The sequence below is a fragment of the Entelurus aequoreus genome, linkage group LG21 (assembly GCF_033978785.1).
Source record: "Entelurus aequoreus isolate RoL-2023_Sb linkage group LG21, RoL_Eaeq_v1.1, whole genome shotgun sequence".
Lineage (NCBI taxonomy): Eukaryota > Metazoa > Chordata > Actinopteri > Syngnathiformes > Syngnathidae > Entelurus > Entelurus aequoreus.
Window position 1 is genome coordinate 7,976,522 of NC_084751.1, and position 23,335 is coordinate 7,999,856.

General features: G+C 40.5%; 2 protein-coding genes across 6 annotated transcripts in view; one reads left to right on the plus strand and one right to left on the minus strand.

Annotated features, from left to right (window-relative positions):
• LOC133638274 (prolyl 4-hydroxylase subunit alpha-1-like) overlaps positions 1 to 4,948 on the plus strand; it is a 28,852-nt gene extending 23,904 nt beyond the window's left edge. For 3 of the 4 annotated variants that reach the window (XM_062030711.1, XM_062030712.1, XM_062030714.1), the window contains exons 11-14: positions 71 to 136; positions 215 to 283; positions 4,205 to 4,301; positions 4,370 to 4,948. In XM_062030711.1, coding sequence (XP_061886695.1) covers positions 71 to 136; positions 215 to 283; positions 4,205 to 4,301; positions 4,370 to 4,428 — 291 coding nt within the window. In that variant the 3' untranslated portion in view covers positions 4,429 to 4,948. The remainder of the gene's footprint in view (positions 1 to 70; positions 137 to 214; positions 284 to 4,204; positions 4,302 to 4,369) is intronic. The other variant, XM_062030713.1, reaches the window with a different exon arrangement.
• A 3,846-nt stretch (positions 4,949 to 8,794) lies between these two features.
• On the minus strand, positions 8,795 to 21,687 carry arg1 (arginase 1). Of its 2 annotated transcripts, XM_062030715.1 has the most exons (8): positions 21,512 to 21,687; positions 21,348 to 21,420; positions 15,770 to 15,944; positions 12,387 to 12,546; positions 12,224 to 12,318; positions 9,482 to 9,586; positions 9,277 to 9,413; positions 8,795 to 9,213 (listed from the first exon to the last, which is right to left on the minus strand). In XM_062030715.1, exons 1-8 carry the CDS (start codon positions 21,620 to 21,622, stop codon positions 9,044 to 9,046), a joined length of 1,026 nt encoding a protein of 341 aa, XP_061886699.1. In that variant the 5' UTR covers positions 21,623 to 21,687; the 3' UTR covers positions 8,795 to 9,043. The 2 variants fall into 2 exon arrangements, with proteins under 2 accessions (XP_061886699.1, XP_061886700.1); XM_062030716.1 differs by lacking the exon at positions 21,348 to 21,420 and having other exon boundaries at positions 21,512 to 21,651.
• Positions 21,688 to 23,335: the final 1,648 nt, after the last annotated feature.

Below are 23,335 nucleotides of genomic sequence, written 5' to 3' on the forward strand. Positions count from 1 at the left end.
AAGCCGGGGCTTCATGCACTTGTACTGCTTCCTGTTTGTCGTAACCTATGACCTCCTTGTGGTGCCACAGGAAGATGAATCCGACTCCTTTGCAGAGCTGGGGACAGGAAACAGAATCGCCACCTGGCTGCTTTACGTCAGTGATTGACACTTGACGTCATTTAAAAAAAAAAAAAAAACCCTGCTTGTAACATGTTCACCCTCCCTGCTGCAGATGAGCGACGTGCAGGCAGGGGGCGCCACCGTCTTCACTGATGCAGGAGCCGCGGTTTGGCCCAAAAAGGTCTGTGCCCATAACACACACCAGTCACTTCATTAGGTACCAGGCTTGTGCAGGATTCAAAATTGAACTGAAAAGCTCTCCCAAATTCAAATGAAGTCTGTGAAATTCCACTTGATGATTTTGATTAGGGATGTCCGATAATGGCTTTTTGCCGATATCCGATATTGCCGATATTGTCCAACTCTTTAATTACCGATACCGATATCAACCGATACGGATACTGATATATACAGTTGTGGAATTAACACATTATTATGCATAATTTGGACAACCAGGTATGGTGAAGATAAGGTCCTTTTTTTTTTTTTTTAAATTAATAAAATAAACTAAGATAAATAAATTAAAAACATTTTCTTGAATAAAAAAGAAAGTAAAACAATATAAAAACAGTTACATAGAAACTAGTAATGAATGAAAATTAGTAAAATTAACTGTTAAAGGTTAGTACTATTAGTGGAGCAGCAGCACGCACAATCATGTGTGCTTACGGACTGTATCCCTTGCAGACTGTATTGATATATATTGATATATAATGTAGGAAGCAGAATATTAATAACAGAAAGAAACAACCCTTTTGTGTGAATGAGTGCAAATGGGGGAGGGAGGTTTTTTGGGTTGGTGCATTAATTGTAAGTGTATCTTGTGTTTTTATGTTGATTTAATTAAAAACAAAAAAAAACCGATACCGATAATAAAAAAAACGATACCGATAATTTCCGATATTACATTTTAAAGCATTTATCGGCCGATAATATCGGCCGGCCGATATTATCGGACATCTCTAATTTTGATGTATTACTAAATCATGCGTTAAGAATCAAATATTCAAACCGTGTTACTGTTCAAACTGTGCGTAATGTTACAGCGGCCAACAATATTTATTATACCTCTGCCTTGTTTTGAATGAATATTTAGGCCCACTACGCTACTGTATTTTAATGTTGCTCATTAGGGTGCTACTTGGAGAGCCAAGTGTTTTCTGAGGTGGTGCTTGTTGAAAAAGGTTTGAGAAGCACTGCTTTGTATGATGTGGCTTTTTATTTTTACATAAAATTTGCCTCATGTACACATTATATTAAGAGTTTCCACGTGTCATTATGAAGTATTCAGTCATTAAAGGGATTTTGCCAAAATTAGGGCCTTAAATGGGCCCTGCGATGAGGTGGCGACTTGTCCAGGGTGTACCCTGCCTTCCGCCCGATAGTAGCTGAGATAGGCTCCAGCGCCCCCCGCGACCCCGAAGGGAATAAGCGGTAGAAAATGGATGGATGGATGGATAGGGCCTTAAATGGCATTAACAAGCATTACATTCGATATCCAGAGGCATTAAAATACATAATTGTAGGTGTCAGGTTCAAACCCTGATGACATCTATTTAACGAGACAAGAAGCAAGGAATTAAACAGAGACAGAATTAAATTTGGCTCAAATTGAGGAGAAACGTCTGGGCTGTACTCTTGCACAGTCTCCACCACGCTCTGGCGAAAGATTGTACGCCACCTCTTTTATTTGGACTTTCCCTGATTACATGGCAACAGCTGTTTCCAAGGGACGTGGGTCGTAAACAGCCATCGCCTTTGATTACAATAGTTCAAAGAAAAGGTTGTAAAACGGTTCAAACAAGCGGTGCCTGGAGGGGAGTCAGGCCCTGCTTCCTCTCCGCTTTGTAGTTCTTGGGTCAGACAATATATTTCTGTTGATTACAATACACGAAAGAAACAGAACACCATGTTGCTTCCCATCCTACACAGTGGAGTTTTACAAGCCTTTCGATTGGTAGGATTAAAGACAACTTTTGTCCTCTCGCCGGGAACTCAATGTAACACAACACTTAGATACAATTATTCTAACAGTAGGCCTGAGCCGATTAGTCAATAAGTTAATTAATTGAACGATACATGCAAATAAACTAGATAACATTTATAAAAATGTCTGTGTTTCCGTTTCTTTTCTTTATCTCTGGCTTTCAAAGTGGTGACGAGTTCTCTTACTTGGGCACGTTTATTACATGAAGCGTCTTGTCAGTCATCCACAATCTTTGTTTGGGTATGAGCAGGTGCGACCGCTAGCTAACAAGCACAGAATACACGGACATCGCCTCGCTGCGAGCGACTCACGAGGAGGAAAAAATATGATTATAACACCTAATATTTCCTCTTCAAACTGAGCAACGTGAGCACGGACAAAAACTAGCAAAAGATTGGCAACAAAAAAGACAACAAAACAAACCACCCGATCCAGTAGATTAAGTGTTCATTCTACTTTTATGTTTGTGTATTTATTTAGGATAAATAAGTTAATTGACCTTCCAATTAACAATGGTAAAACAATACTACAGTAATAAAAAACATGTTTTATGTGTTTGAAAGGATCACTTGCTTTGTTCTTATGTATTATGATTTTATTAGTGCTACGGTTCATGTAAAGTTTGTCCACATTGTCAAATGCTTACAATTTTGTTTATACAGACAATTGTATGCTTTTAACTATCTGCAGTAGTTGCATTAACAATCATCACATTTTATTTGCTTATATCTTATTCCAGCAAATGCTTTTCCTTTTCAAAAGCATTATTTATAAACAAATCATTTCACTTGATGAATCAAATGAATTTAAATAAAATTCCACATTTGGTATTTTGCACAAGCTTCATCCCAAATCCTCCCTCGCCACATCGCGTTTTAAAATTTCCATCTTCACTCTGTTGTAGCTCTTTAGTCGATGTTATTTAAGCTTGGTCTATTTTAAGCATCTTTAAGTATAAAGATGTCTAACTGGAGTAAAGAAATATTAATCCTACAGTAGTACTAGCCACTAGATGAGACCAAACCTATCAAGAGTGTGCTGTTCAGTATCCTGGCCACTGATTGGCTCAGCTTCAGACAACATTGCTATATCAGAAACATGTGATTATTGAGTTGTTATATATCTAAAGCTTTCATATTGAGAATGTTGTAAACATTCATTTTGTTTCTGCTGTAAAAAATATTTCCATCCATCTTTTTCCGCTTATCCGAGGTCGGGTCGCGGGGGCAGCAGCCTAAGCAGGGAAACCCAGACTTCCCTCTCCCCAGCCACTTCGTCCAGCTCTTTCCGGGGGATCCCGAGGCGTTCCCAGGCCAGCCGGGAGACATAGTCTTCCCAACGTGTCCTGGGTCTTCCCCGTGGCCTCCTACCGGTCGGACGTGCCCTAAACACCTCCCTAGGGAGGCATTCGGGTGGCATCCTGACCAGATGCCCGAACCACCTCAACTGGCTCCTCTCCATGTGGAGGAGCAGCGGCTTTACTTTGAGCTCCCCCTGGATGGCAGAGCTTCTCACCCTATCTCTAAGGGAGAGACCCGCCACCCGGCGGAGGAAACTCATTTGGACCGCTTGTACCCGTGATCTTGTCCTTTCGGTCATAACCCAAAGCTCATGACCATAGGTGAGGATGGGAACATAGATCGACCGCTAAATTTAGATATGTACGTGTATTGTAATCAACAGAAAGATATTGTCTGACCCAAGAACTACAAAGCGGAGAGGAAGCAGGGCCTGACTCCCCTCCAGGCACCGCTTGTTTGAACTGTTTTACGACCTTTTCTGTGAACTGTTTTACGACCTTTTCTTTGAAGTGTTGTAATCAAAGGCAATGGCTGTTTACGACCCACATCCCTTAGAAACAGCTGTTGCCATGTAATCAGGGTGGCGTACAATCTCCTTCTTCACCACAACTGATCGATACAGCGTCTGCATTACTGAGAAAATATTTGATTTATAAATATTAGCGGGAATTATTTTATCAGGCCTGGAACCAATTAATTTACTGAACACTAAGTTGCTGTGGTGTAAACATATTAGAAACACCTCCGTAGTGTGACGTCATGCAGGTGTACCTAATGAATTGTCTATTGGTTTCCCGTGTGGCCTTGTCCGCAGGGGACGGCCGTCTTCTGGTACAATCTTCACCCCAGCGGAGACGGAGACTATCGGACCAAACACGCCGCCTGTCCCGTCCTCGTGGGAAGCAAGTGGGGTGAGCGTCGATGTCGGCACGTCCTCTTTTTGAAATCATTCTTATTTGTTGCCGTGGTCTTTGTCCAGTGGCCAACCTGTGGTTGCATGAACGAGGACAAGAGTTCAGGCGGCCCTGTCCTCTCTGACGGTCCCAGTAAGCACGTTTTCAATGGTTTACCAACTGGATTCCGCTGCCAGATTGTTTGTACGCTCTGTATTGGTGTGTTACCATGGCAACCGTCTACCGCATGTCCGGTTTTTGGAGACTCGCTGCTTGTTTTTGTCACTGCTGACTAATCGATTATCACATTTCCTGTTGAATGAAACATGAAATCATGACATCCGCCTTTTTGTTGTTGTGGATCAGCGCCATCCCTTTTCTCCCTTCATGATCGCCACTGCTCGGGTGCACGTGCACCCAGTGTGTGAGAACATGTCCACATGCCAGTGTGGCAATAGATTACAGTATTGGCAGAAATGTGACCAAGTGTTGTTGGTCACATGGGTACCAGTAAGTAAGTACCAGGGTTTCCCCTAAAGCAGGGCTGTCAAACTCATTTTAGGTCGGGGGCCACATGGAGTAAAATCTACTCCCAAGTGGGCCGGACTGGTAACATTTTGGCACGATAACTTAAAAATAAAGACATCTCTGTCATTATTTATATTTTCTGAATACATTTAATGTAATTAATTTTATTTAATGTCATTGGTATTCATTTTCAATCCATCAAGATACAAAAATTATATCAACATCTAATTACAGTATGTTATTTATGTAGTTTGATGATGTTCCTCTATAAATAGCATCATCTACAAAGATACAAATAATTGCTATTGTGACATCCAGTGGACACATTTAGAACAGCAGTTTCTTTCATTAAATATTTCAGGTTAATTTTTATACTTGGCAATCTCATCCCGCGGGCCGGATGAAACCTGTTCAGGCCCGCGGGCCGTACGTTTGACACCCCTGCACTAAAGGTAATTGATTGTGGCACCTGGCCACGGCAAAATAAAAGCCTCATTTTTTTTACATTACAAATTATAGTAATATAATGTAAACTACTATATTGCCAAAAGTGCTTGACCACTGTTGCGTTGACCAGCTCTTCCTCCAATGGGGAATTCAAATTGCTAGTCCCTCCCAGATTCTTTGAATGACACATAAGCTGGAGTTAAATTGAACACCAGGCAGTAGTTGGTATCTTGTGGTTTATTCTCAAAGCTTAGAGGACAAACGTGAGACCAATCCAGTACACAAGCGTTCCCTCGCCCAGTCTAGATTGGTCTCCCCTCAAACCCACGGAAGTGCTGTGATCTCCTCCCCACCTGCTGTCCCCCAGCCCAGCACCGCGCTGTGCCCTTATCTCAGGAATGTTATGGCAGTCTCAACAGAGAGAATATTCAACGCTCTGACTCTCTCATCAAGGACACTCGAATGCAAGCACTTTGTACCAGACGAGACATTAGCTGATGAAAATATGACTATAGGAGTTTAGAAAGAAGTAACACTTAAATATGGATATGGTTCTGGTCTGGTTCCAACACCACCCATCCAAATGATGAGAATCAGGTGTCTTAATGACTTGGCCCGGCCACAGATGTATATAATCCAGCACTTAGGCATGGAGACTGTTTCTACAAACATTTGTGAGAGAATGGGCCGCTCTCAGGAGCTCGGTGATTTCCAGCGTGAAACTTGTCATAAGATTCCACCTGTGCAACAATTTCCTAAATATTCCGAAGTCAACTGTGGGCTTTACTATAAGGAAATGGAAGAGTTTGGGAACAACAGCAACTCAGCCACCAAGTGGTAGGCCACGTAAACTGACAGAGAGGTCAGCATAGTGCAAAGACTTTCTGCACAGTCACTTGCTATAGAGCTCCAAACTTCATGTGACCTTCCAATTAGCCCACGTACAGTACGCAGAGAGCTTTACATCGTGAAACCTATTATCTTGCACTTTGTATGTACTTAGTTTACATCACATGTTAATTTTACATCGGGAGACCTGTTATCTTGCACTTTGTATGTGATGAGTTTACATCGCATAATTTCACATAGTGAAACCTTTTATCTTGCACTTTGCATGTACTTAGTTTACATCACATTTTTTTACATCGTGAAACCTGTTATCTTGCACTTTGTATGTAATGAGTTTACGTCGCATAATTTCACATAGTGAAACCTATTATCTTGCACTTTGTATGTAATGAGTTTACATCACATATTAATTTTACTTTGTGAAACCTATTATCTTGCACTTTGTATGTACTTAGTTTACATCACATAGTAATTTTACATTGTGAAATCTGTTATCTTGCACTTTGTATGTAATGAGTTTACATCGCATAATTTCACATAGTGAAACCTATTATCTTGTACTTTGTATGTACTTAGTTTACATCACATATTAATTTTACATTGTGAAACCTATTATCTTGCACTTTGTATGCACTTAGTTTACATCACATATTAATTTTACATTGTGAAACCTGTTATCTTGCACTTTGTATGTAATGAGTTTACATTGCATAATTTCACATAGTGAAACCTATTATCTTGCACTTTGTATGTAATGAGTTTACATCACACTAATTTTACATTGTGAAACCTATTATCTTGCACTTTGTACATACTTAGTTTACATCACATATTAATTTTACATTGTGAAACCTATTATCTTGCACTTTGTATGTACTTAGTTTACATCACATATTAATTTTACATCATGAAACCTATTATCTTGCACTTTGTATGTACCTAGTTTACATCACATTAATTTTACACCGTGAAACCTATTATCTTGCACTTTGTATGTACTTAGTTTACATCACATATTAATTTTACTTCATAAAACCTATTATCTTGTACTTTGTATGTACTTAGTTTACATCACATATTAATTTTACATCGTGAAACCTATTATCTTGCACTTTGTATGTACTTAGTTTACATCACATTAATTTTACATCATGAAACCTATTATCTTGCACTTTGTATGTACTTAGTTTACATCACATATTAATTGTACATCGTGAAACCTATTATCTTGCACTTTGTATGTAATGAGTTTACATCACATATTAATTTTACATCGTGAAACCTATTATCTTGCACTTTGTATGTACTTAGTTTACATCACATATTAATTTTACATCGTGAAACCTATTATCTTGCACTTTGTATGTACCTAGTTTACATCACATTAATTTTACATCATGAAACCTATTATCTTGCACTTTGTACTTAGTTTACATCACATTAATTTTACATCATGAAACCTATTATCTTGCACTTTGTATGTAATGAGTTTACATCACATAATTAATTTTACATTGTGAAACCTATTATCTTGCACTTTGTACTTAGTTTACATCACATATTAATTTTACATAGTGAAACCTATTATCTTGCACTTTGTATGTACCTAGTTTACATCACAATTAATTTTACATCGTGAAACCTATTATCTTGCACTTTGTACTTAGTTTACATCACATATTAATTTTACATAGTGAAACCTATTATCTTGCACTTTGTATGTACTTAGTTTACATCACATATTAATTGTACATCGTGAAACCTATTATCTTGCACTTTGTACGTACTTAGTTTACATCACATATTAATTTTACATCGTGAAACCTATTATCTTGCACTTTGTATGTACTTAGTTTACATCACATTAATTTTACATCATGAAACCTATTATCTTGCACTTTGTATGTAATGAGTTTACATCACATAATTAATTTTACATTGTGAAACCTATTATCTTGCACTTTGTACTTAGTTTACATCACATATTAATTTTACATTGTGAAACCTATTATCTTGCACTTTGTACGTACTTAGTTTACATCACATATTAATTTTACATCGTGAAACCTATTATCTTGCACTTTGTATGTACTTAGTTTACATCACATTAATTTTACATCATGAAACCTATTATCTTGCACTTTGTATGTAATGAGTTTACATCACATAATTAATTTTACATTGTGAAACCTATTATCTTGCACTTTGTACTTAGTTTACATCACATATTAATTTTACATAGTGAAACCTATTATCTTGCACTTTGTATGTACTTAGTTTACATCACATATTAATTTTACATTGTGAAACCTATTATTTTGCACTTTGTACGTACTTAGTTTACATCACATATTAATTTTACATCGTGAAACCTATTATCTTGCACTTTGTATGTACTTAGTTTACATCACATATTAATTTTACATCATGAAACCTATTATCTTGCACTTTGTATGTACTTAGTTTACATCACATATTAATTGTACATCGTGAAACCTATTATCTTGCACTTTGTATGTACTTAGTTTACATCGCATATTAATTTCACATTTGAAGTTGAATAGCTGACATGAATGGACTTTTACACCGCATATTCTAATGTATCCGGTGTCATATTGTGCATGTTTTGCAAAGGAAACATCTGAAAATGGCACCCCTGGTGTAAAGTGACCAATCAGAAAGAAGAGTTGAGAGGCCATGTATTTAATGCTCGCCCCAAAGTAGGAAAAGAGTGGATGGCTGTGCGTGTAGAGAAAGATGGCGAGCACAGAGTCCTGCTTCTCGGGAGGTTATAGGAGACTCGGCAGTCACATGACTGCTGATGTCATCGCAGAAGAAGCTGTGAATCACATAAATGTTCTTTGGTGAACTACTTATGTCTGTCAAGTGGAGACGGAAGTGAGTTTGGAGGAAGAAGGAGAAGCTGCTGGGGTTCTTTAGCTGGTTGGCGTGGGTAGGTGGTAGTCCGGAGGGTGGTTCCCTTCCCGCAGACGGCCGAAACAAGCCAGTAGAAGGTCCACCGCGGTCCCGGTTGTGGACTCGACCTCCTGGTCTGTGCGTCCCCTCAGATGATTCACCTCCACCATGTCCACGCCCGACAGCAGACCTGAGCGGCACACACAGCTTGCTCGTGTTTTGGAACACGTGTCGGGTCTTGTGCGGGTCCTACCTGTCTGGCTCAGGTGTTCAGCGATGTAGATTCCCTCCCTGTACGTGAGCCCGCCCACCACGGGGGTGCCGGTCGCCGGGGTAACCGACGGGTCGATGGCGTCGACGTCGTAGCTCAGGTGGATCGGTTTCTTCACCCTGATCCGTCGGTTGTGCGGGAAGGCTTGAAAAACCTGCCGTGTACGGCGGGTCAGGAAGTCGCTTACCTGTCAGACAGGAAGTCACATGTCTCCTCCATCACTCTGGCCACGCCCAGTCGGTCCACTTGGGTCATGGAGAACACTTTGACTCCCAACATCTTCAGGATGTAGCTGCAGACCAGTTCACAACTACTTAACTATAATCAGGATTTTGGTTCAATGCAGTTTTTTTAATGTAAATAGAAATAATACAAATAAATAGTCAAATAAAAATATATATGTATTTTTTCAAGTTGCTATAAGTATGTGATTTCTAATGTGAAATAAATGTGTACATGAGGTTACAATAGGTCTGGGCGATACAACTGAAAACTGTTTTATATCGGGTGATATCGAGAATTGATATTTTTAGGAGAAAAATATATGAAATATTAACATTTTTATTATCTAATAGTTAGTGTCAAAATTGCGTCTTTTTCACATCATTTTTCTTATATTTTCCCCTAGTAATATAGTGTGGGCCTTAATGATAATAACAATAGTAATAATATTACGATTGTGTAATTGCACAACCTCCGGTAGCTTTAAAAATGTTTCTTTACGAAAATATTAGTGTTCAGTTATACTTTTAACAATGTTTCTTATTGTAGATGTTATCATTTTTCTAATGCATCAGTTAATAGTTTTGTTTATTTTATTTTTTAAGTGACTACTTGGTTTATATTTTTATTTCATTTTTATTTCGAGAGCTTTTAATATTTTGGATCAGGGGTGTCCAAACTTTTTGTAAAATATTAGCATGAATAATTAGTGTCAAAATTGCATCGTTTTCACGTTGCATGACATCTTTTTGCTCTTTTTTTCTTACATTTTTACGGGTTTCTTCCAAGCAATATAGTGTGGCTCTTTTCCTGTAGGAAAATAGTAATGGTAACGATAATAACAATAGTCTGTGATGAGGTGGCGACTTGTCCAGGGTGTACCCCGCCTTCCGCCCGAATGCAGCTGAGATAGGCTCCAGCACCCCCCGCGACCCCAAAAGGGACAAGCGGTAGGAAATGGATGGATGGATATTTCGAATGTAACTTTCTCTGATTATAATAAAGGTGATGTCAACACCATCCATCCATCCAAACATAGAGAAACCTGAGAACTATTTTCTGCAGGTTTAGTGGCAGTAAGTTATAGCTGTGCTCTAAAGGGTGAGCTCAGGTGGTGTGGTGTTAGCGGTCTTGCCTCGCATCATGTACAGACCACATGGGTCTGACTACGGTCCCTTTTGAAAACATCCAAAAACGGACTTTTCCTCTTTTATACACAATTTCTTCATTTTGACTTTTTTCTTCTCACTCCATGCAAGGAATCAACCAAAAGGATAGTCTATACCAGGGGTCACCAACGTGGTGCCCGCTGGCCTGTTCTAAAAATAGCTCAAATAGCAGCACTTACCAGTGAGCTGCCTCTATTTTTTAAATTTTATTTATTTACTAGCAAGCTGGTCTCGCTTTGCCCGACATTTTTAATTCTAAGAGAGACAAAACTCAAATAGAATTTGAAAATCCAAGAAAATATTTTAAAGACTTGGTCTTCACTTGTTTAAATAAATTCATACATTTTTTTACTTTGCTTCTTATAACTTTCAGAAAGAAAATTTTAGAGAAAAAATACAACCTTAAAACTGATTTTAGGATTTTTAAACATAATATACCTTTTTACCTTTTAAATTCCTTGCTCTTCTTTCCTGACAATTTAAATCAATGTTCAAGTAAATTAATTTTTTCTATTGTAAAGAATAATAAATACATTTTAATTTAATTCTTCATTTTAGCTTCTGTTTTTTCGACGAAGAATATTTGTGAAATATTTCTTCAAACTTATGATTAAAATTAAAAAAATATATTCTGGCAAATCTAGAAAATCTGTAGAATCAAATTTAAATCTTATTTCAAAGTCTTTTGAATTTCTTTGAAAATTTTTGTTCTGGAAAATCTAGAAGAAATAATGATTTGTCTTTGTTAGAAATATAGCTTGGTCCAATTTGTTATATATTCTAACAAAGTGCAGATTGGATTTTAACCTATTTAAAACATGTCATCAAAGTTCTAAAATTAAGCTTAATGAGTAAAAATTACTAATGATGTTCCATAAATTCTTTTTTTAATTTTTTCAAAAAGATTCGAATTAGCTAGTTTTCCTCTTCTTTTTTTCGGTTGAATTTTGAATTTTAAAGAGTCGAAATTGAAGATAAACTATAGTTCAAAATTTAATTGTCATTTTTTTCGTGTTTTCTCCTCATTTAAACCGTTCAATTAAGTGTAAATATCATTAATTATTAATAATAACATCGAGTTAAAGGTAAATTGAGCAAAATTGGCTATTTCTGGCAATTTATTGAAGTGTGTATCAAACTGGTAGCCCTTCGCATTAATCACTACCCAAGAAGTAGCTCTTGCTTTCAAAAAGGTTGCTGACCCCTGCTCTATACTGTCACCTGATTGGCTGTTGGCGTGTCATGTGATCACTCCCTGCGTTGCTCGGCATTTGTTCATGCAACCAACCTTGCTTCCATACTTTTTTCAACGAAGGAAAAAAAAAATTATCCAACATTTTATCAAACACATTTTTTATTGATATCAATTACGTGTCTATTGTGATATATATTGATATCGTTCTATCGCCCAGCCCTATTCAGTGTTTAATATAAATGAGTGGAAGTCTAATAGTGGAAATTCCTATGTATCGGTATGGACTACTGAAATGGTGTTTTGACTATGAGATTTGAAGAAGTCTACAAGGAGGAGCACTCACTGCTCCTCAGGGTCCAGGTCTCTCAGGCCGATGTAGACCAGGTCTTTGGCGTGCACGCAGGACTTCAGCCAGGAGAAGTTTGGCAGGGCGGGAATCTGCCGGCCGACATTCCAACATGACAATCAATAGTCCACAAAGCACGTGGCTCTTCTCCCCCTCTGACCTTTGAGCGCAGCTCGTGCAGCAGGTGGGACACAGGCTGTCCGTGCATGTTGCCAGTGGGCGTGGTCAGCGGCGTGTTGATGTCCGCGTGGGCGTCCACCCAGACCACGCTCAGCTCGCCGACCGCCGCCGCGTGACCGTGGATGGAGCCCATGGCCAGGCTGGAAAAGGACTTTTCAGTAACTCTGATTGGCCACGGCTTTTAGCAGTAGCTCCGCCCCTCTGGTTCTAGTCCAATTGTTGGTATAACTTTCATCAATTTGGAACGCCACAAGTAAATGACACACTTATAAACACTTAATAAGCACCTAAGGATCCGTGTTGCCATCATGGGAGTTCTGCGTTGATATTTGAAGCAAACACCAAGTATTGGATGATATCAGTTTGCATGTAAAATGTGTGATATCATGTGCGATACAAGCAGTCCTGCATCGTGTTTACTTGGCTGTGATATCATGTGCGATACAAGCAGTCCTGCAGCATGTTTATTTGTGTGTGATACAAGCAGTCCTGCATCGTGTTTACTTGGCTGTGATATCATGTGCGATACAAGTAGTCCTGCAGCATGTTTATTTGTGTGTGATATCATGTGCGATACAAGCAGTCCTGCATCGTGTTTACTTGGCTGTGATATCATGTGCGATACAAGCAGTCCTGCAGCATGTTTATTTGTGTGTGATACAAGCAGTCCTGCATCGTGTTTACTTGGCTGGGATATCATGTGCGATACAAGCAGTCCTGCAGCATGTTTGTGTGTGATATCATGTGCGATACAAGCAGTCCTGCATCGTGTTTACTTGGCTGGGATATCATGTGCGATACAAGCAGTCCTGCAGCATGTTTGTGTGTGTGATATCATGTGCGATACAAGCAGTCCTGCATCGTGTTTACTTGGGTGTGATGTCGTGTGATTTAAGCAGTTTACTTGTGTGTGATATCATGTGCGATACAAGCAGTCCTGCAGCATGTTTACTTGTGTGATATCATGTGCGATACAAGCAGTCCTGCAGCGTGTTTACTTGTGTGATATCATGTGCGATACAAGCAGTCCTGCAGCGTGTTGACTTGTGTGTGATATCATGTGCGATACAAGCAGTCCTGCAGAGTGTTTACTTGTGTGTGATATCATGTGCGATACAAGCAGTCCTGCAGCATGTTTATTTGTGTGTGTGATATCATGTGCAATACAAGCAGTCCTGCAGAGTGTTTACTTGTGTGTGTGTGATATCATGTGCAATACAAGTAGTCCTGCAGAGTGTTTACTTGTGTGTGTGTGATATCATGTGCAATACAAGCAGTCCTGCATCGTGTTTACTTGGCTGTGATATCATGTGCGATACAAGCAGTCCTGCTGCATGTTTATTTGTGTGTGTGATATCATGTGCGATGCAAGCAGTCCTGCATCGTGTTTACTTGGGTGTGATGTCATGTGTGATTTAAGCAGTTTACTTGTGTGTGATATCATGTGCGTTACAAGCAATCCTGCAGAGTGGTTACTTGTGTGTGATATCATGTGCGATACAAGCAGTCCTGCAGAGTGTTTACTTGTGTTTGATATAATGTGCGATACAAGCAGTCCTGCAGAGTGGTTACTTGTGTGTGATATCATGTGCGATACAAGCAGTCCTGCAGAGTGTTTACATGTGTGTGATATCATGTGCGATACAAGCAGTCTTGCAGAGTGGTTACTTGTGTGTGATATCATGTGCGATACAAGCAGTCCTGCAGAGTGGTTACTTGTGTGTGATATCATGTGCGATACAAGCAGTCCTGCAGAGTGGTTACTTGTGTGTGATATCATGTGCGATACAAGCAGTCCTGCAGAGTGTGTACTTGTGTGTGATATCATGTGCGATACAAGCAGTCCTGCAGAGTGTGTACTTGTGTGTGATATCATGTGCGATACAAGCAGTCCTGCAGAGTGTGTACTTGTGTGTGATATCATGTGCGATACAAGCAGTCCTGCAGAGTGTGTACTTGTGTGTGATATCATGTGCGATACAAGCACTCCTGCAGAGTGTGTACTTGTGTGTGATATCATGTGCGATACAAGCAGTCCTGCAGAGTGTGTACTTGTGTGTGATATCATGTGCGATACAAGCAGTCCTGCAGAGTGGTTACTTGTGTGTGATATCATGTGCGATACAAGCAGTCCTGCAGAGTGTGTACTTGTGTGTGATATCATGTGCGATACAAGCAGTCCTGCAGAGTGTGTACTTGTGTGTGATATCATGTGCGATACAAGCAGACCTGCAGAGTGTGTACTTGTGTGTGATATCATGTGCGATACAAGCAGTCCTGCAGAGTGTGTACTTGTGTGTGATATCATGTGCGATACAAGCAGTCCTGCAGAGTGTGTACTTGTGTGTGATATCATGTGCGATACAAGCAGTCCTGCAGAGTGTGTACTTGTGTGTGATATCATGTGCGATACAAGCAGTCCTGCAGAGTGTTTACTTGTGTGTGATATCATGTGCGATACAAGCAGTCCTGCAGAGTGTGTACTTGTGCAAAGCTGGACTGACAGTTAACATCAAAGTTAATTTGACTTTCATGTAAATGAAAATACAAATAAACATGTAAATGTCCTCTAATAAACACACTCTCATCTAGTTTGCTAAAGTCTTTTACAAAATGTAAACATGCTAGGTTCTAAGCTGCTACACAACAGCTAAGCACACAATAGCACACAAGCTAGACATGAACAATATTGCACGTGTAATATAAACAAGTATCAAATAATTATAGTTGCATATTTCTTACACGTACAAAGTCTAAAGGTAGAAGCGTATAAGAAAGCATCCAGTAACAAATGGGTCCGCAGCATAATTACCTTCATTAATTACTGTGGCCCAAAAATAAAAATACCACTCCACTTCAACTTTAAGACAGCATAAATCCATTCCAGACAGTTCATAATAAATAACTTAGTGTTTTTTATAACTACCTTTGTTGTGTTTGACTAACATTACATACTTCTAAAAAATAACTGTGATTATTACTGATGTTGTATCTGATCACTATTGGTATCAGCCAGTATCCAAGACTCCAACATTGGTATTGCATCAAAAGTGACAAAGTTGTATTTTTTGACACATTTATTGCGTTTCACTTGTCAAACTTTTACCGACTTAACATGAAAAGCTACATGGTGTTTGCAAGAGCCCCGCCCCCTTTTATGTGTCAGTGGATGATTGACAGGTGTGGGTCAGTCAAATTGATGTTGCCATGGCGACAAGACCCAACTCCATGTACATTTTCATCGTAATCAAGAAGAACCATGAAGTCGATCTTTGTTTGCTGTGCACCAATCACCACACTGCACTGGCTCTAGCTCCGCCCCTTTAGTAACCCTACCTTACCTGCCAAATAGTGTTCCCTCACCTGTGGTCCCCCCCCAGCATCACAGACGTGTGCCCGTCTCTCTTCACCGCCTGCACCGCCTCCGACAGCCTCTGGTTGGCGCTGCCCACGGCTCGCACGCATTTCACACGACCCACCATCTCATCCAGCACCACTTCCTCAAAGTCCACGTTGCCATAATCCTTCACCACGCAGCCTGGGGACACAGATATCACTCTTAAGCACACAAGTAAACACTCTGCAGGACTGCCTGTATCGCACACAAGTGAACACTCTGCAGGACTGCCTGTATCGCACACAAGTAAACACTCTGCAGGACTGCCTGTATCGCACACAAGTAAACACTCTGCAGGACTGCCTGTATCGCACACAAGTGAACACTCTGCAGGACTGCCTGTATCGCACACAAGTGAACACTCTGCAGGACTGCCTGTATCACACATGATATCACACACAAGTGAACACTCTGCAGGACTGCCTGTATCACACATGATATCACACACAAGTGAACACTCTGCAGGACTGCCTGTATCACACATGATATCACACACAAGTAAACACAATGCAGGACTGCCTGTATCACACATGATATCACACACAAGTAAACACTCTGCAGGACTGCCTGTATCACACATGATATCACACACAAGTAAACGCAATGCAAGACTCCCTGTATCGCACATGATATCACACAAGTAAACAAGCTACAGGACTGCTTGTATCGCACATGATATATCACACACAAGTAAACTCTCTGCAGGACCGCTTGTATCGCACATGATATTACACAAGTAAACAAGCTACAGGACCGCTTGTATCGCATATGATATCACACAAGTAAACTAGCTACAGGGCCGCTTGTATTGCATATGATATCACACACAAGTAAACACTCTGCAGGACCGCTTGTATCGCACATGATATCCCACACAAGTAAACTCTGCAGGACCGCTTGTATCGCACATGATATCCCACACAAGTAAACACTCTGCAGGACTGCTTGTATCGCACATGATATCCCACACAAGTAAACACTCTGCAGGACTGCTTGTATCACACATGATATCCCACACAAGTAAACACTCTGCAGGACTGCTTGTATCGCACATGATATCCCACACAAGTAAACACTCTGCAGGACTGCTTGTATCGCACATGATATCACACACAAGTAAACACTCTGCAGGACTGCTTGTATCGCACATGATATCACACACAAGTAAACACTCTGCAGTACAGTTGAAGTATGAATATATTAAAATAAGTTTCCAGTGTATTTCCAACAGCCATGTTGTTATTTGTGTGCAATCATCAGCCAGCTGGACTCTCACTGGCTGCATGGCTCAATAAATACACCAGGACAAACACTTTGGGACTTTTCAGTTGCACAGGGTCAACGACCTTGTTCAACATGATGTGCGTGCGTGCGTGCGTGCGTGCGTGCGTGCGTGCGTGCGTGCGTGCGTGCGTGCGTGCGTGTGTGTGTGTGTGTGTGTCAATCATTGTGTGCCTAGTGAACATGCTAACTTACACACACATGAACTCACAAGGGGTGAATGTTTGGGTAGCTAAACATTAAATGTGATTCCTGGAGTGACGACTTCATGCACAATTCTTAATTCAGAGCGATCCTCACAATGATTATATGATATAATAATAATTATAATACAACTTTTTCAAAACAGGTGACATGTTAGAAAAGTTCCTCTGGTTGCATGGAGAGAGACAAAAATGGTGTTCTTATAATTGATTTTTATGAAAAAAAAAAAGTTTAATCTTTAAAAATATGGTAACATAAAACTCAATGTAAATTGATTTGTCTGTGCAGCCTAACTATGTAAGTAAGGATTGTTTTAGTTATATTGTAAAACTTACAAACATTGTTTGGAGTGATGAATGAAGAATCTATACAAGTAGAAACACTACATCTATAGAAATATAATGTCCACTTCATTAGGTACACCGTGTAATGAGACGTATAGTGTCCACTTCATTAGGTACACCGTGTAATGAGACGTATAGTGGCCACTTCATTAGGTACACCGTGTAATGAGACGTATAGTGGCCACTTCATTAGGTACACCGTGTAATGAGACGTATAGTGGCCACTTCATTAGGTACACCGTGTAATGAGACGTATAGCGGCCACTTCATTAGGTACACCGTGTAATGAGATGTATAGTGTCCACTTCATTAGGTACACCGTGTAATGAGACGTATAGTGTCCACTTCATTAGGTACACCGTGTAATGAGACGTATAGTGTCCACTTCATTAGGTACACCGTGTAATGAGATGTATAGTGTCCACTTCATTAGGTACACCGTGTAATGAGACGTATAGTGGCCACTTCATTAGGTACACCGTGTAATGTGACGTATAGTGGCCACTTCATTAGGTACACCGTGTAATGAGACGTATAGTGGCCACTTCATTAGGTACACCGTGTAATGAGACGTATAGCGGCCACTTCATTAGGTACACCGTGTAATGAGATGTATAGTGTCCACTTCATTAGGTACACCGTGTAATGAGACGTATAGTGGCCACTTCATTAGGTACACCGTGTAATGTGACGTATAGTGGCCACTTCATTAGGTACACCGTGTAATGAGACGTATAGTGGCCACTTCATTAGGTACACCGTGTAATGAGACGCATAGTGGCCACTTCATTAGGTACACTGTGTAATGAGACGTATAGTGTCCACTTCATTAAGTACACCGTGTAATGAGACGTATAGTGGCCACTTCATTAGGTACACCGTGTAATGAGACGTATAGTGGCCACTTCATTAGGTACACCGTGTAATGAGACGTATAGTGGCCACTTCATTAGGTACACTGTGTAATGAGACGTATAGTGTCCACTTCATTAGGTACACCGTGTAATGAGTCGTATAGTGGCCACTTCATTAGGTACACTGTGTAATGAGACGTATAGTGTCCACTTCATTAGGTACACCGTGTAATGAGACGTATAGTGTCCACTTCATTAGGTACACCGTGTAATGAGACGTATAGCGGCCACTTCATTAGGTACACCGTGTAATGAGACGTATAGCGGCCACTTCATTAGGTACACCGTGTAATGAGACGTATAGCGGCCACTTCATTAGGTACACCGTGTAATGAGACGTATAGCGGCCACTTCATTAGGTACACCGTGTAATGAGACGTATAGTGGCCACTTCATTAGGTACACCGTGTAATGAGACGTATAGTGGCCACTTCATTAGGTACACCGTGTAATGAGACGTATAGTGGCCACTTCATTAGGTACACCGTGTAATGAGATGTATAGTGTCCACTTCATTAGGTACACCGTGTAATGAGACGTATAGTGGCCACTTCATTAGGTACACCGTGTAATGAGACGTATAGCGGCCACTTCATTAGGTACACCGTGTAATGAGACGTATAGTGGCCACTTCATTAGGTACACCGTGTAATGAGACGTATAATGTCCACTTCATTAGGTACACCGTGTAATGAGACGTATAGCGGCCACTTCATTAGGTACACCGTGTAATGAGACGTATAGCGGCCACTTCATTAGGTACACCGTGTAATGAGACGTATAGTGGCCACTTCATTAGGTACACCGTGTAATGAGATGTATAGTGGCCACTTCATTAGGTACACCGTGTAATGAGATGTATAGTGTCCACTTCATTAGGTACACCGTGTAATGAGACGTATAGTGGCCACTTCATTAGGTACACCGTGTAATGAGACGTATAGTGTCCACTTCATTAGGTACACCGTGTAATGAGATGTATAGTGTCCACTTCATTAGGTACACCGTGTAATGAGACGTATAGCGGCCACTTCATTAGGTACACCGTGTAATGAGACGTATAGCGGCCACTTCATTAGGTACACCGTGTAATGAGACGTATAGCGGCCACTTCATTAGGTACACCGTGTAATGAGACGTATAGTGGCCACTTCATTAGGTACACCGTGTAATGAGACGTATAGTGGCCACTTCATTAGGTACACCGTGTAATGAGACGTATAGTGGCCACTTCATTAGGTACACCGTGTAATGAGATGTATAGTGTCCACTTCATTAGGTACACCGTGTAATGAGACGTATAGTGGCCACTTCATTAGGTACACCGTGTAATGAGACGTATAGCGGCCACTTCATTAGGTACACCGTGTAATGAGACGTATAGTGGCCACTTCATTAGGTACACCGTGTAATGAGACGTATAGTGTCCACTTCATTAGGTACACTGTGTAATGAGACGTATAGTGTCCACTTCATTAGGTACACCGTGTAATGAGACGTATAGTGTCCACTTCATTAGGTACACCGTGTAATGAGACGTATAGCGGCCACTTCATTAGGTACACCGTGTAATGAGACGTATAGCGGCCACTTCATTAGGTACACCGTGTAATGAGACGTATAGTGTCCACTTCATTAGGTACACCGTGTAATGAGATGTATAGTGGCCACTTCATTAGGTACACCGTGTAATGAGATGTATAGTGTCCACTTCATTAGGTACACCGTGTAATGAGACGTATAGTGGCCACTTCATTAGGTACACCGTGTAATGAGACGTATAGCGGCCACTTCATTAGGTACACCGTGGAATGAGACGTATAGCGGCCACTTCATTAGGTACACCGTGTAATGAGACGTATAGCGGCCACTTCATTAGGTACACCGTGTAATGAGACGTATAGTGTCCACTTCATTAGGTACACCGTGTAATGAGATGTATAGTGTCCACTTCATTAGGTACACCGTGTAATGAGACGTATAGTGTCCACTTCATTAGGTACACCGTGTAATGAGATGTATAGTGGCCACTTCATTAGGTACACCGTGTAATGAGACGTATAGTGTCCACTTCATTAGGTACACCGTGTAATGAGACGTATAGTGGCCACTTCATTAGGTACACCGTGTAATGAGACGTATAGTGGCCACTTCATTAGGTACACCGTGTAATGAGATGTATAGTGTCCACTTCATTAGGTACACCGTGTAATGAGACGTATAGTGTCCACTTCATTAGGTACACCGTGTAATGAGATGTATAGTGTCCACTTCATTAGGTACACCGTGTAATGTGACGTATAGCGGCCACTTCATTAGGTACACCGTGTAATGAGACGTATAGTGGCCACTTCATTAGGTACACCGTGTAATGAGACGTATAGTGTCCACTTCATTAGGTACACCGTGTAATGAGATGTATAGTGTCCACTTCATTAGGTACACCGTGTAATGAGATGTATAGTGGCCACTTCATTAGGTACACCGTGTAATGAGACGTATAGCGGCCACTTCATTAGGTACACCGTGTAATGAGATGTATAGTGGCCACTTCATTAGGTACACCGTGTAATGAGATGTATAGCGGCCACTTCATTAGGTACACCGTGTAATGAGATGTATAGTGGCCACTTCATTAGGTACACCGTGTAATGAGATGTATAGTGGCCACTTCATTAGGTACACCGTGTAATGAGATGTATAGCGGCCACTTCATTAGGTACACCGTGTAATGTGTTTTGCCCATGAAGGTGGTGGCAGGTGTACCTAATGAAGTGACTGGGCCGCGGCGGTGACGTCACCTTGCGCCTGCAGCTTGCGCACCAGTCCCGCGGCGCGGATCAGGTCCGGTCCTTCGTCCACGCCGAACCACGGCTGCACGCACACGCACACGCACACGCACACGCACACGTCAACAAAAGCCAAGCAGTTGGCGCCAAATAGCGCTGCGCATGCGTGTCCTCACCTGTCCCTTGGAGAAAGGCGCGCCGACGATTCCCGCCGAGCGCGCGTCCCGATGATGATGATGATGAAGGCGCACGAGCTGCCGCAGCGTTGTCGTCCGCGCGCACTGCATGCTGACGAGCGCGCGACCTGCAGCAGTGTCCTCACCGCCGCGACCCGCCAGGGCTTTAAAGACCTGTGACGTCACCGCCCGAGCAGTGACGTCACGCAGCGTTAATCATTGACAAACAGAGACTTGCATTTACTTAAAAAAAAAAGGGGAAAGCGTGCATTTATGTTTCAACACATTTCATCCACGATCTTTGATGAATGTACAGTACATGTCAATGAAGTAAGTACCATCTGTCACTATAGACGATCTTTGATGAATGTACAGTACATGTCAATGAAGTAAGTACCATCTGTCACTATAGACGATCTTTGATGAATGTACAGTACATGTCAATGAAGTAAGTACCATCTGTCACTATAGACGATCTTTGATGAATGTACAGTACATGTCAATGAAGTAAGTACCATCTGTCACTATAGACAATCTTTGATGAATGTACAGTACATGTCAATGAAGTAAGTACCATCTGTCACTATAGACGATCTTTGATGAATGTACAGTACATGTCAATGAAGTAAGTACCATCTGTCACTATAGACAATCTTTGATGAATGTACAGTACATGTCAATGAAGTAAGTACCATCTGTCACTATAGACAATCTTTGATGAATGTACAGTACATGTCAATGAAGTAAGTACAGACTGTCACTATAGACAATCTTTGATGAATGTACAGTACATGTCAATGAAGTAAGTACCATCTGTCACTATAGACAATCTTTGATGAATGTACAGTACATGTCAATGAAGTAAGTACCATCTGTCACTATAGACGATCTTTGATGAATGTACAGTACATGTCAATGAAGTAAGTACCATCTGTCACTATAGACAATCTTTGATGAATGTACAGTACATGTCAATGAAGTAAGTACCATCTGTCACTATAGACAATCTTTGATGAATGTACAGTACATGTCAATGAAGTAAGTACAGACTGTCACTATAGACAATCTTTGATGAATGTACAGTACATGTCAATGAAGTAAGTACCATCTGTCACTATAGACGATCTTTGATGAATGTACAGTACATGTCAATGAAGTAAGTACCATCTGTCACTATAGACAATCTTTGATGAATGTACAGTACATGTCAATGAAGTAAGTACCATCTGTCACTATAGACAATCTTTGATGAATGTACAGTACATGTCAATGAAGTAAGTACAGACTGTCACTATAGACAATCTTTGATGAATGTACAGTACATGTCAATGAAGTAAGTACCATCTGTCACTATAGACAATCTTTGATGAATGTACAGTACATGTCAATGAAGTAAGTACCATCTGTCACTATAGACGATCTTTGATGAATGTACAGTACATGTCAATGAAGTAAGTACCATCTGTCACTATAGACAATCTTTGATGAATGTACAGTACATGTCAATGAAGTAAGTACCATCTGTCACTATAGACAATCTTTGATGAATGTACAGTACATGTCAATGAAGTAAGTACAGACTGTCACTATAGACAATCTTTGATGAATGTACAGTACATGTCAATGAAGTAAGTACAGACTGTCACTATAGACAATCTTTGATGAATGTACAGTACATGTCAATGAAGTAAGTACAGACTGTCACTATAGACAATCTTTGATGAATGTACAGTACATGTCAATGAAGTAAGTACCATCTGTCACTATAGACAATCTTTGATGAATGTACAGTACATGTCAATGAAGTAAGTACAGACTGTCACT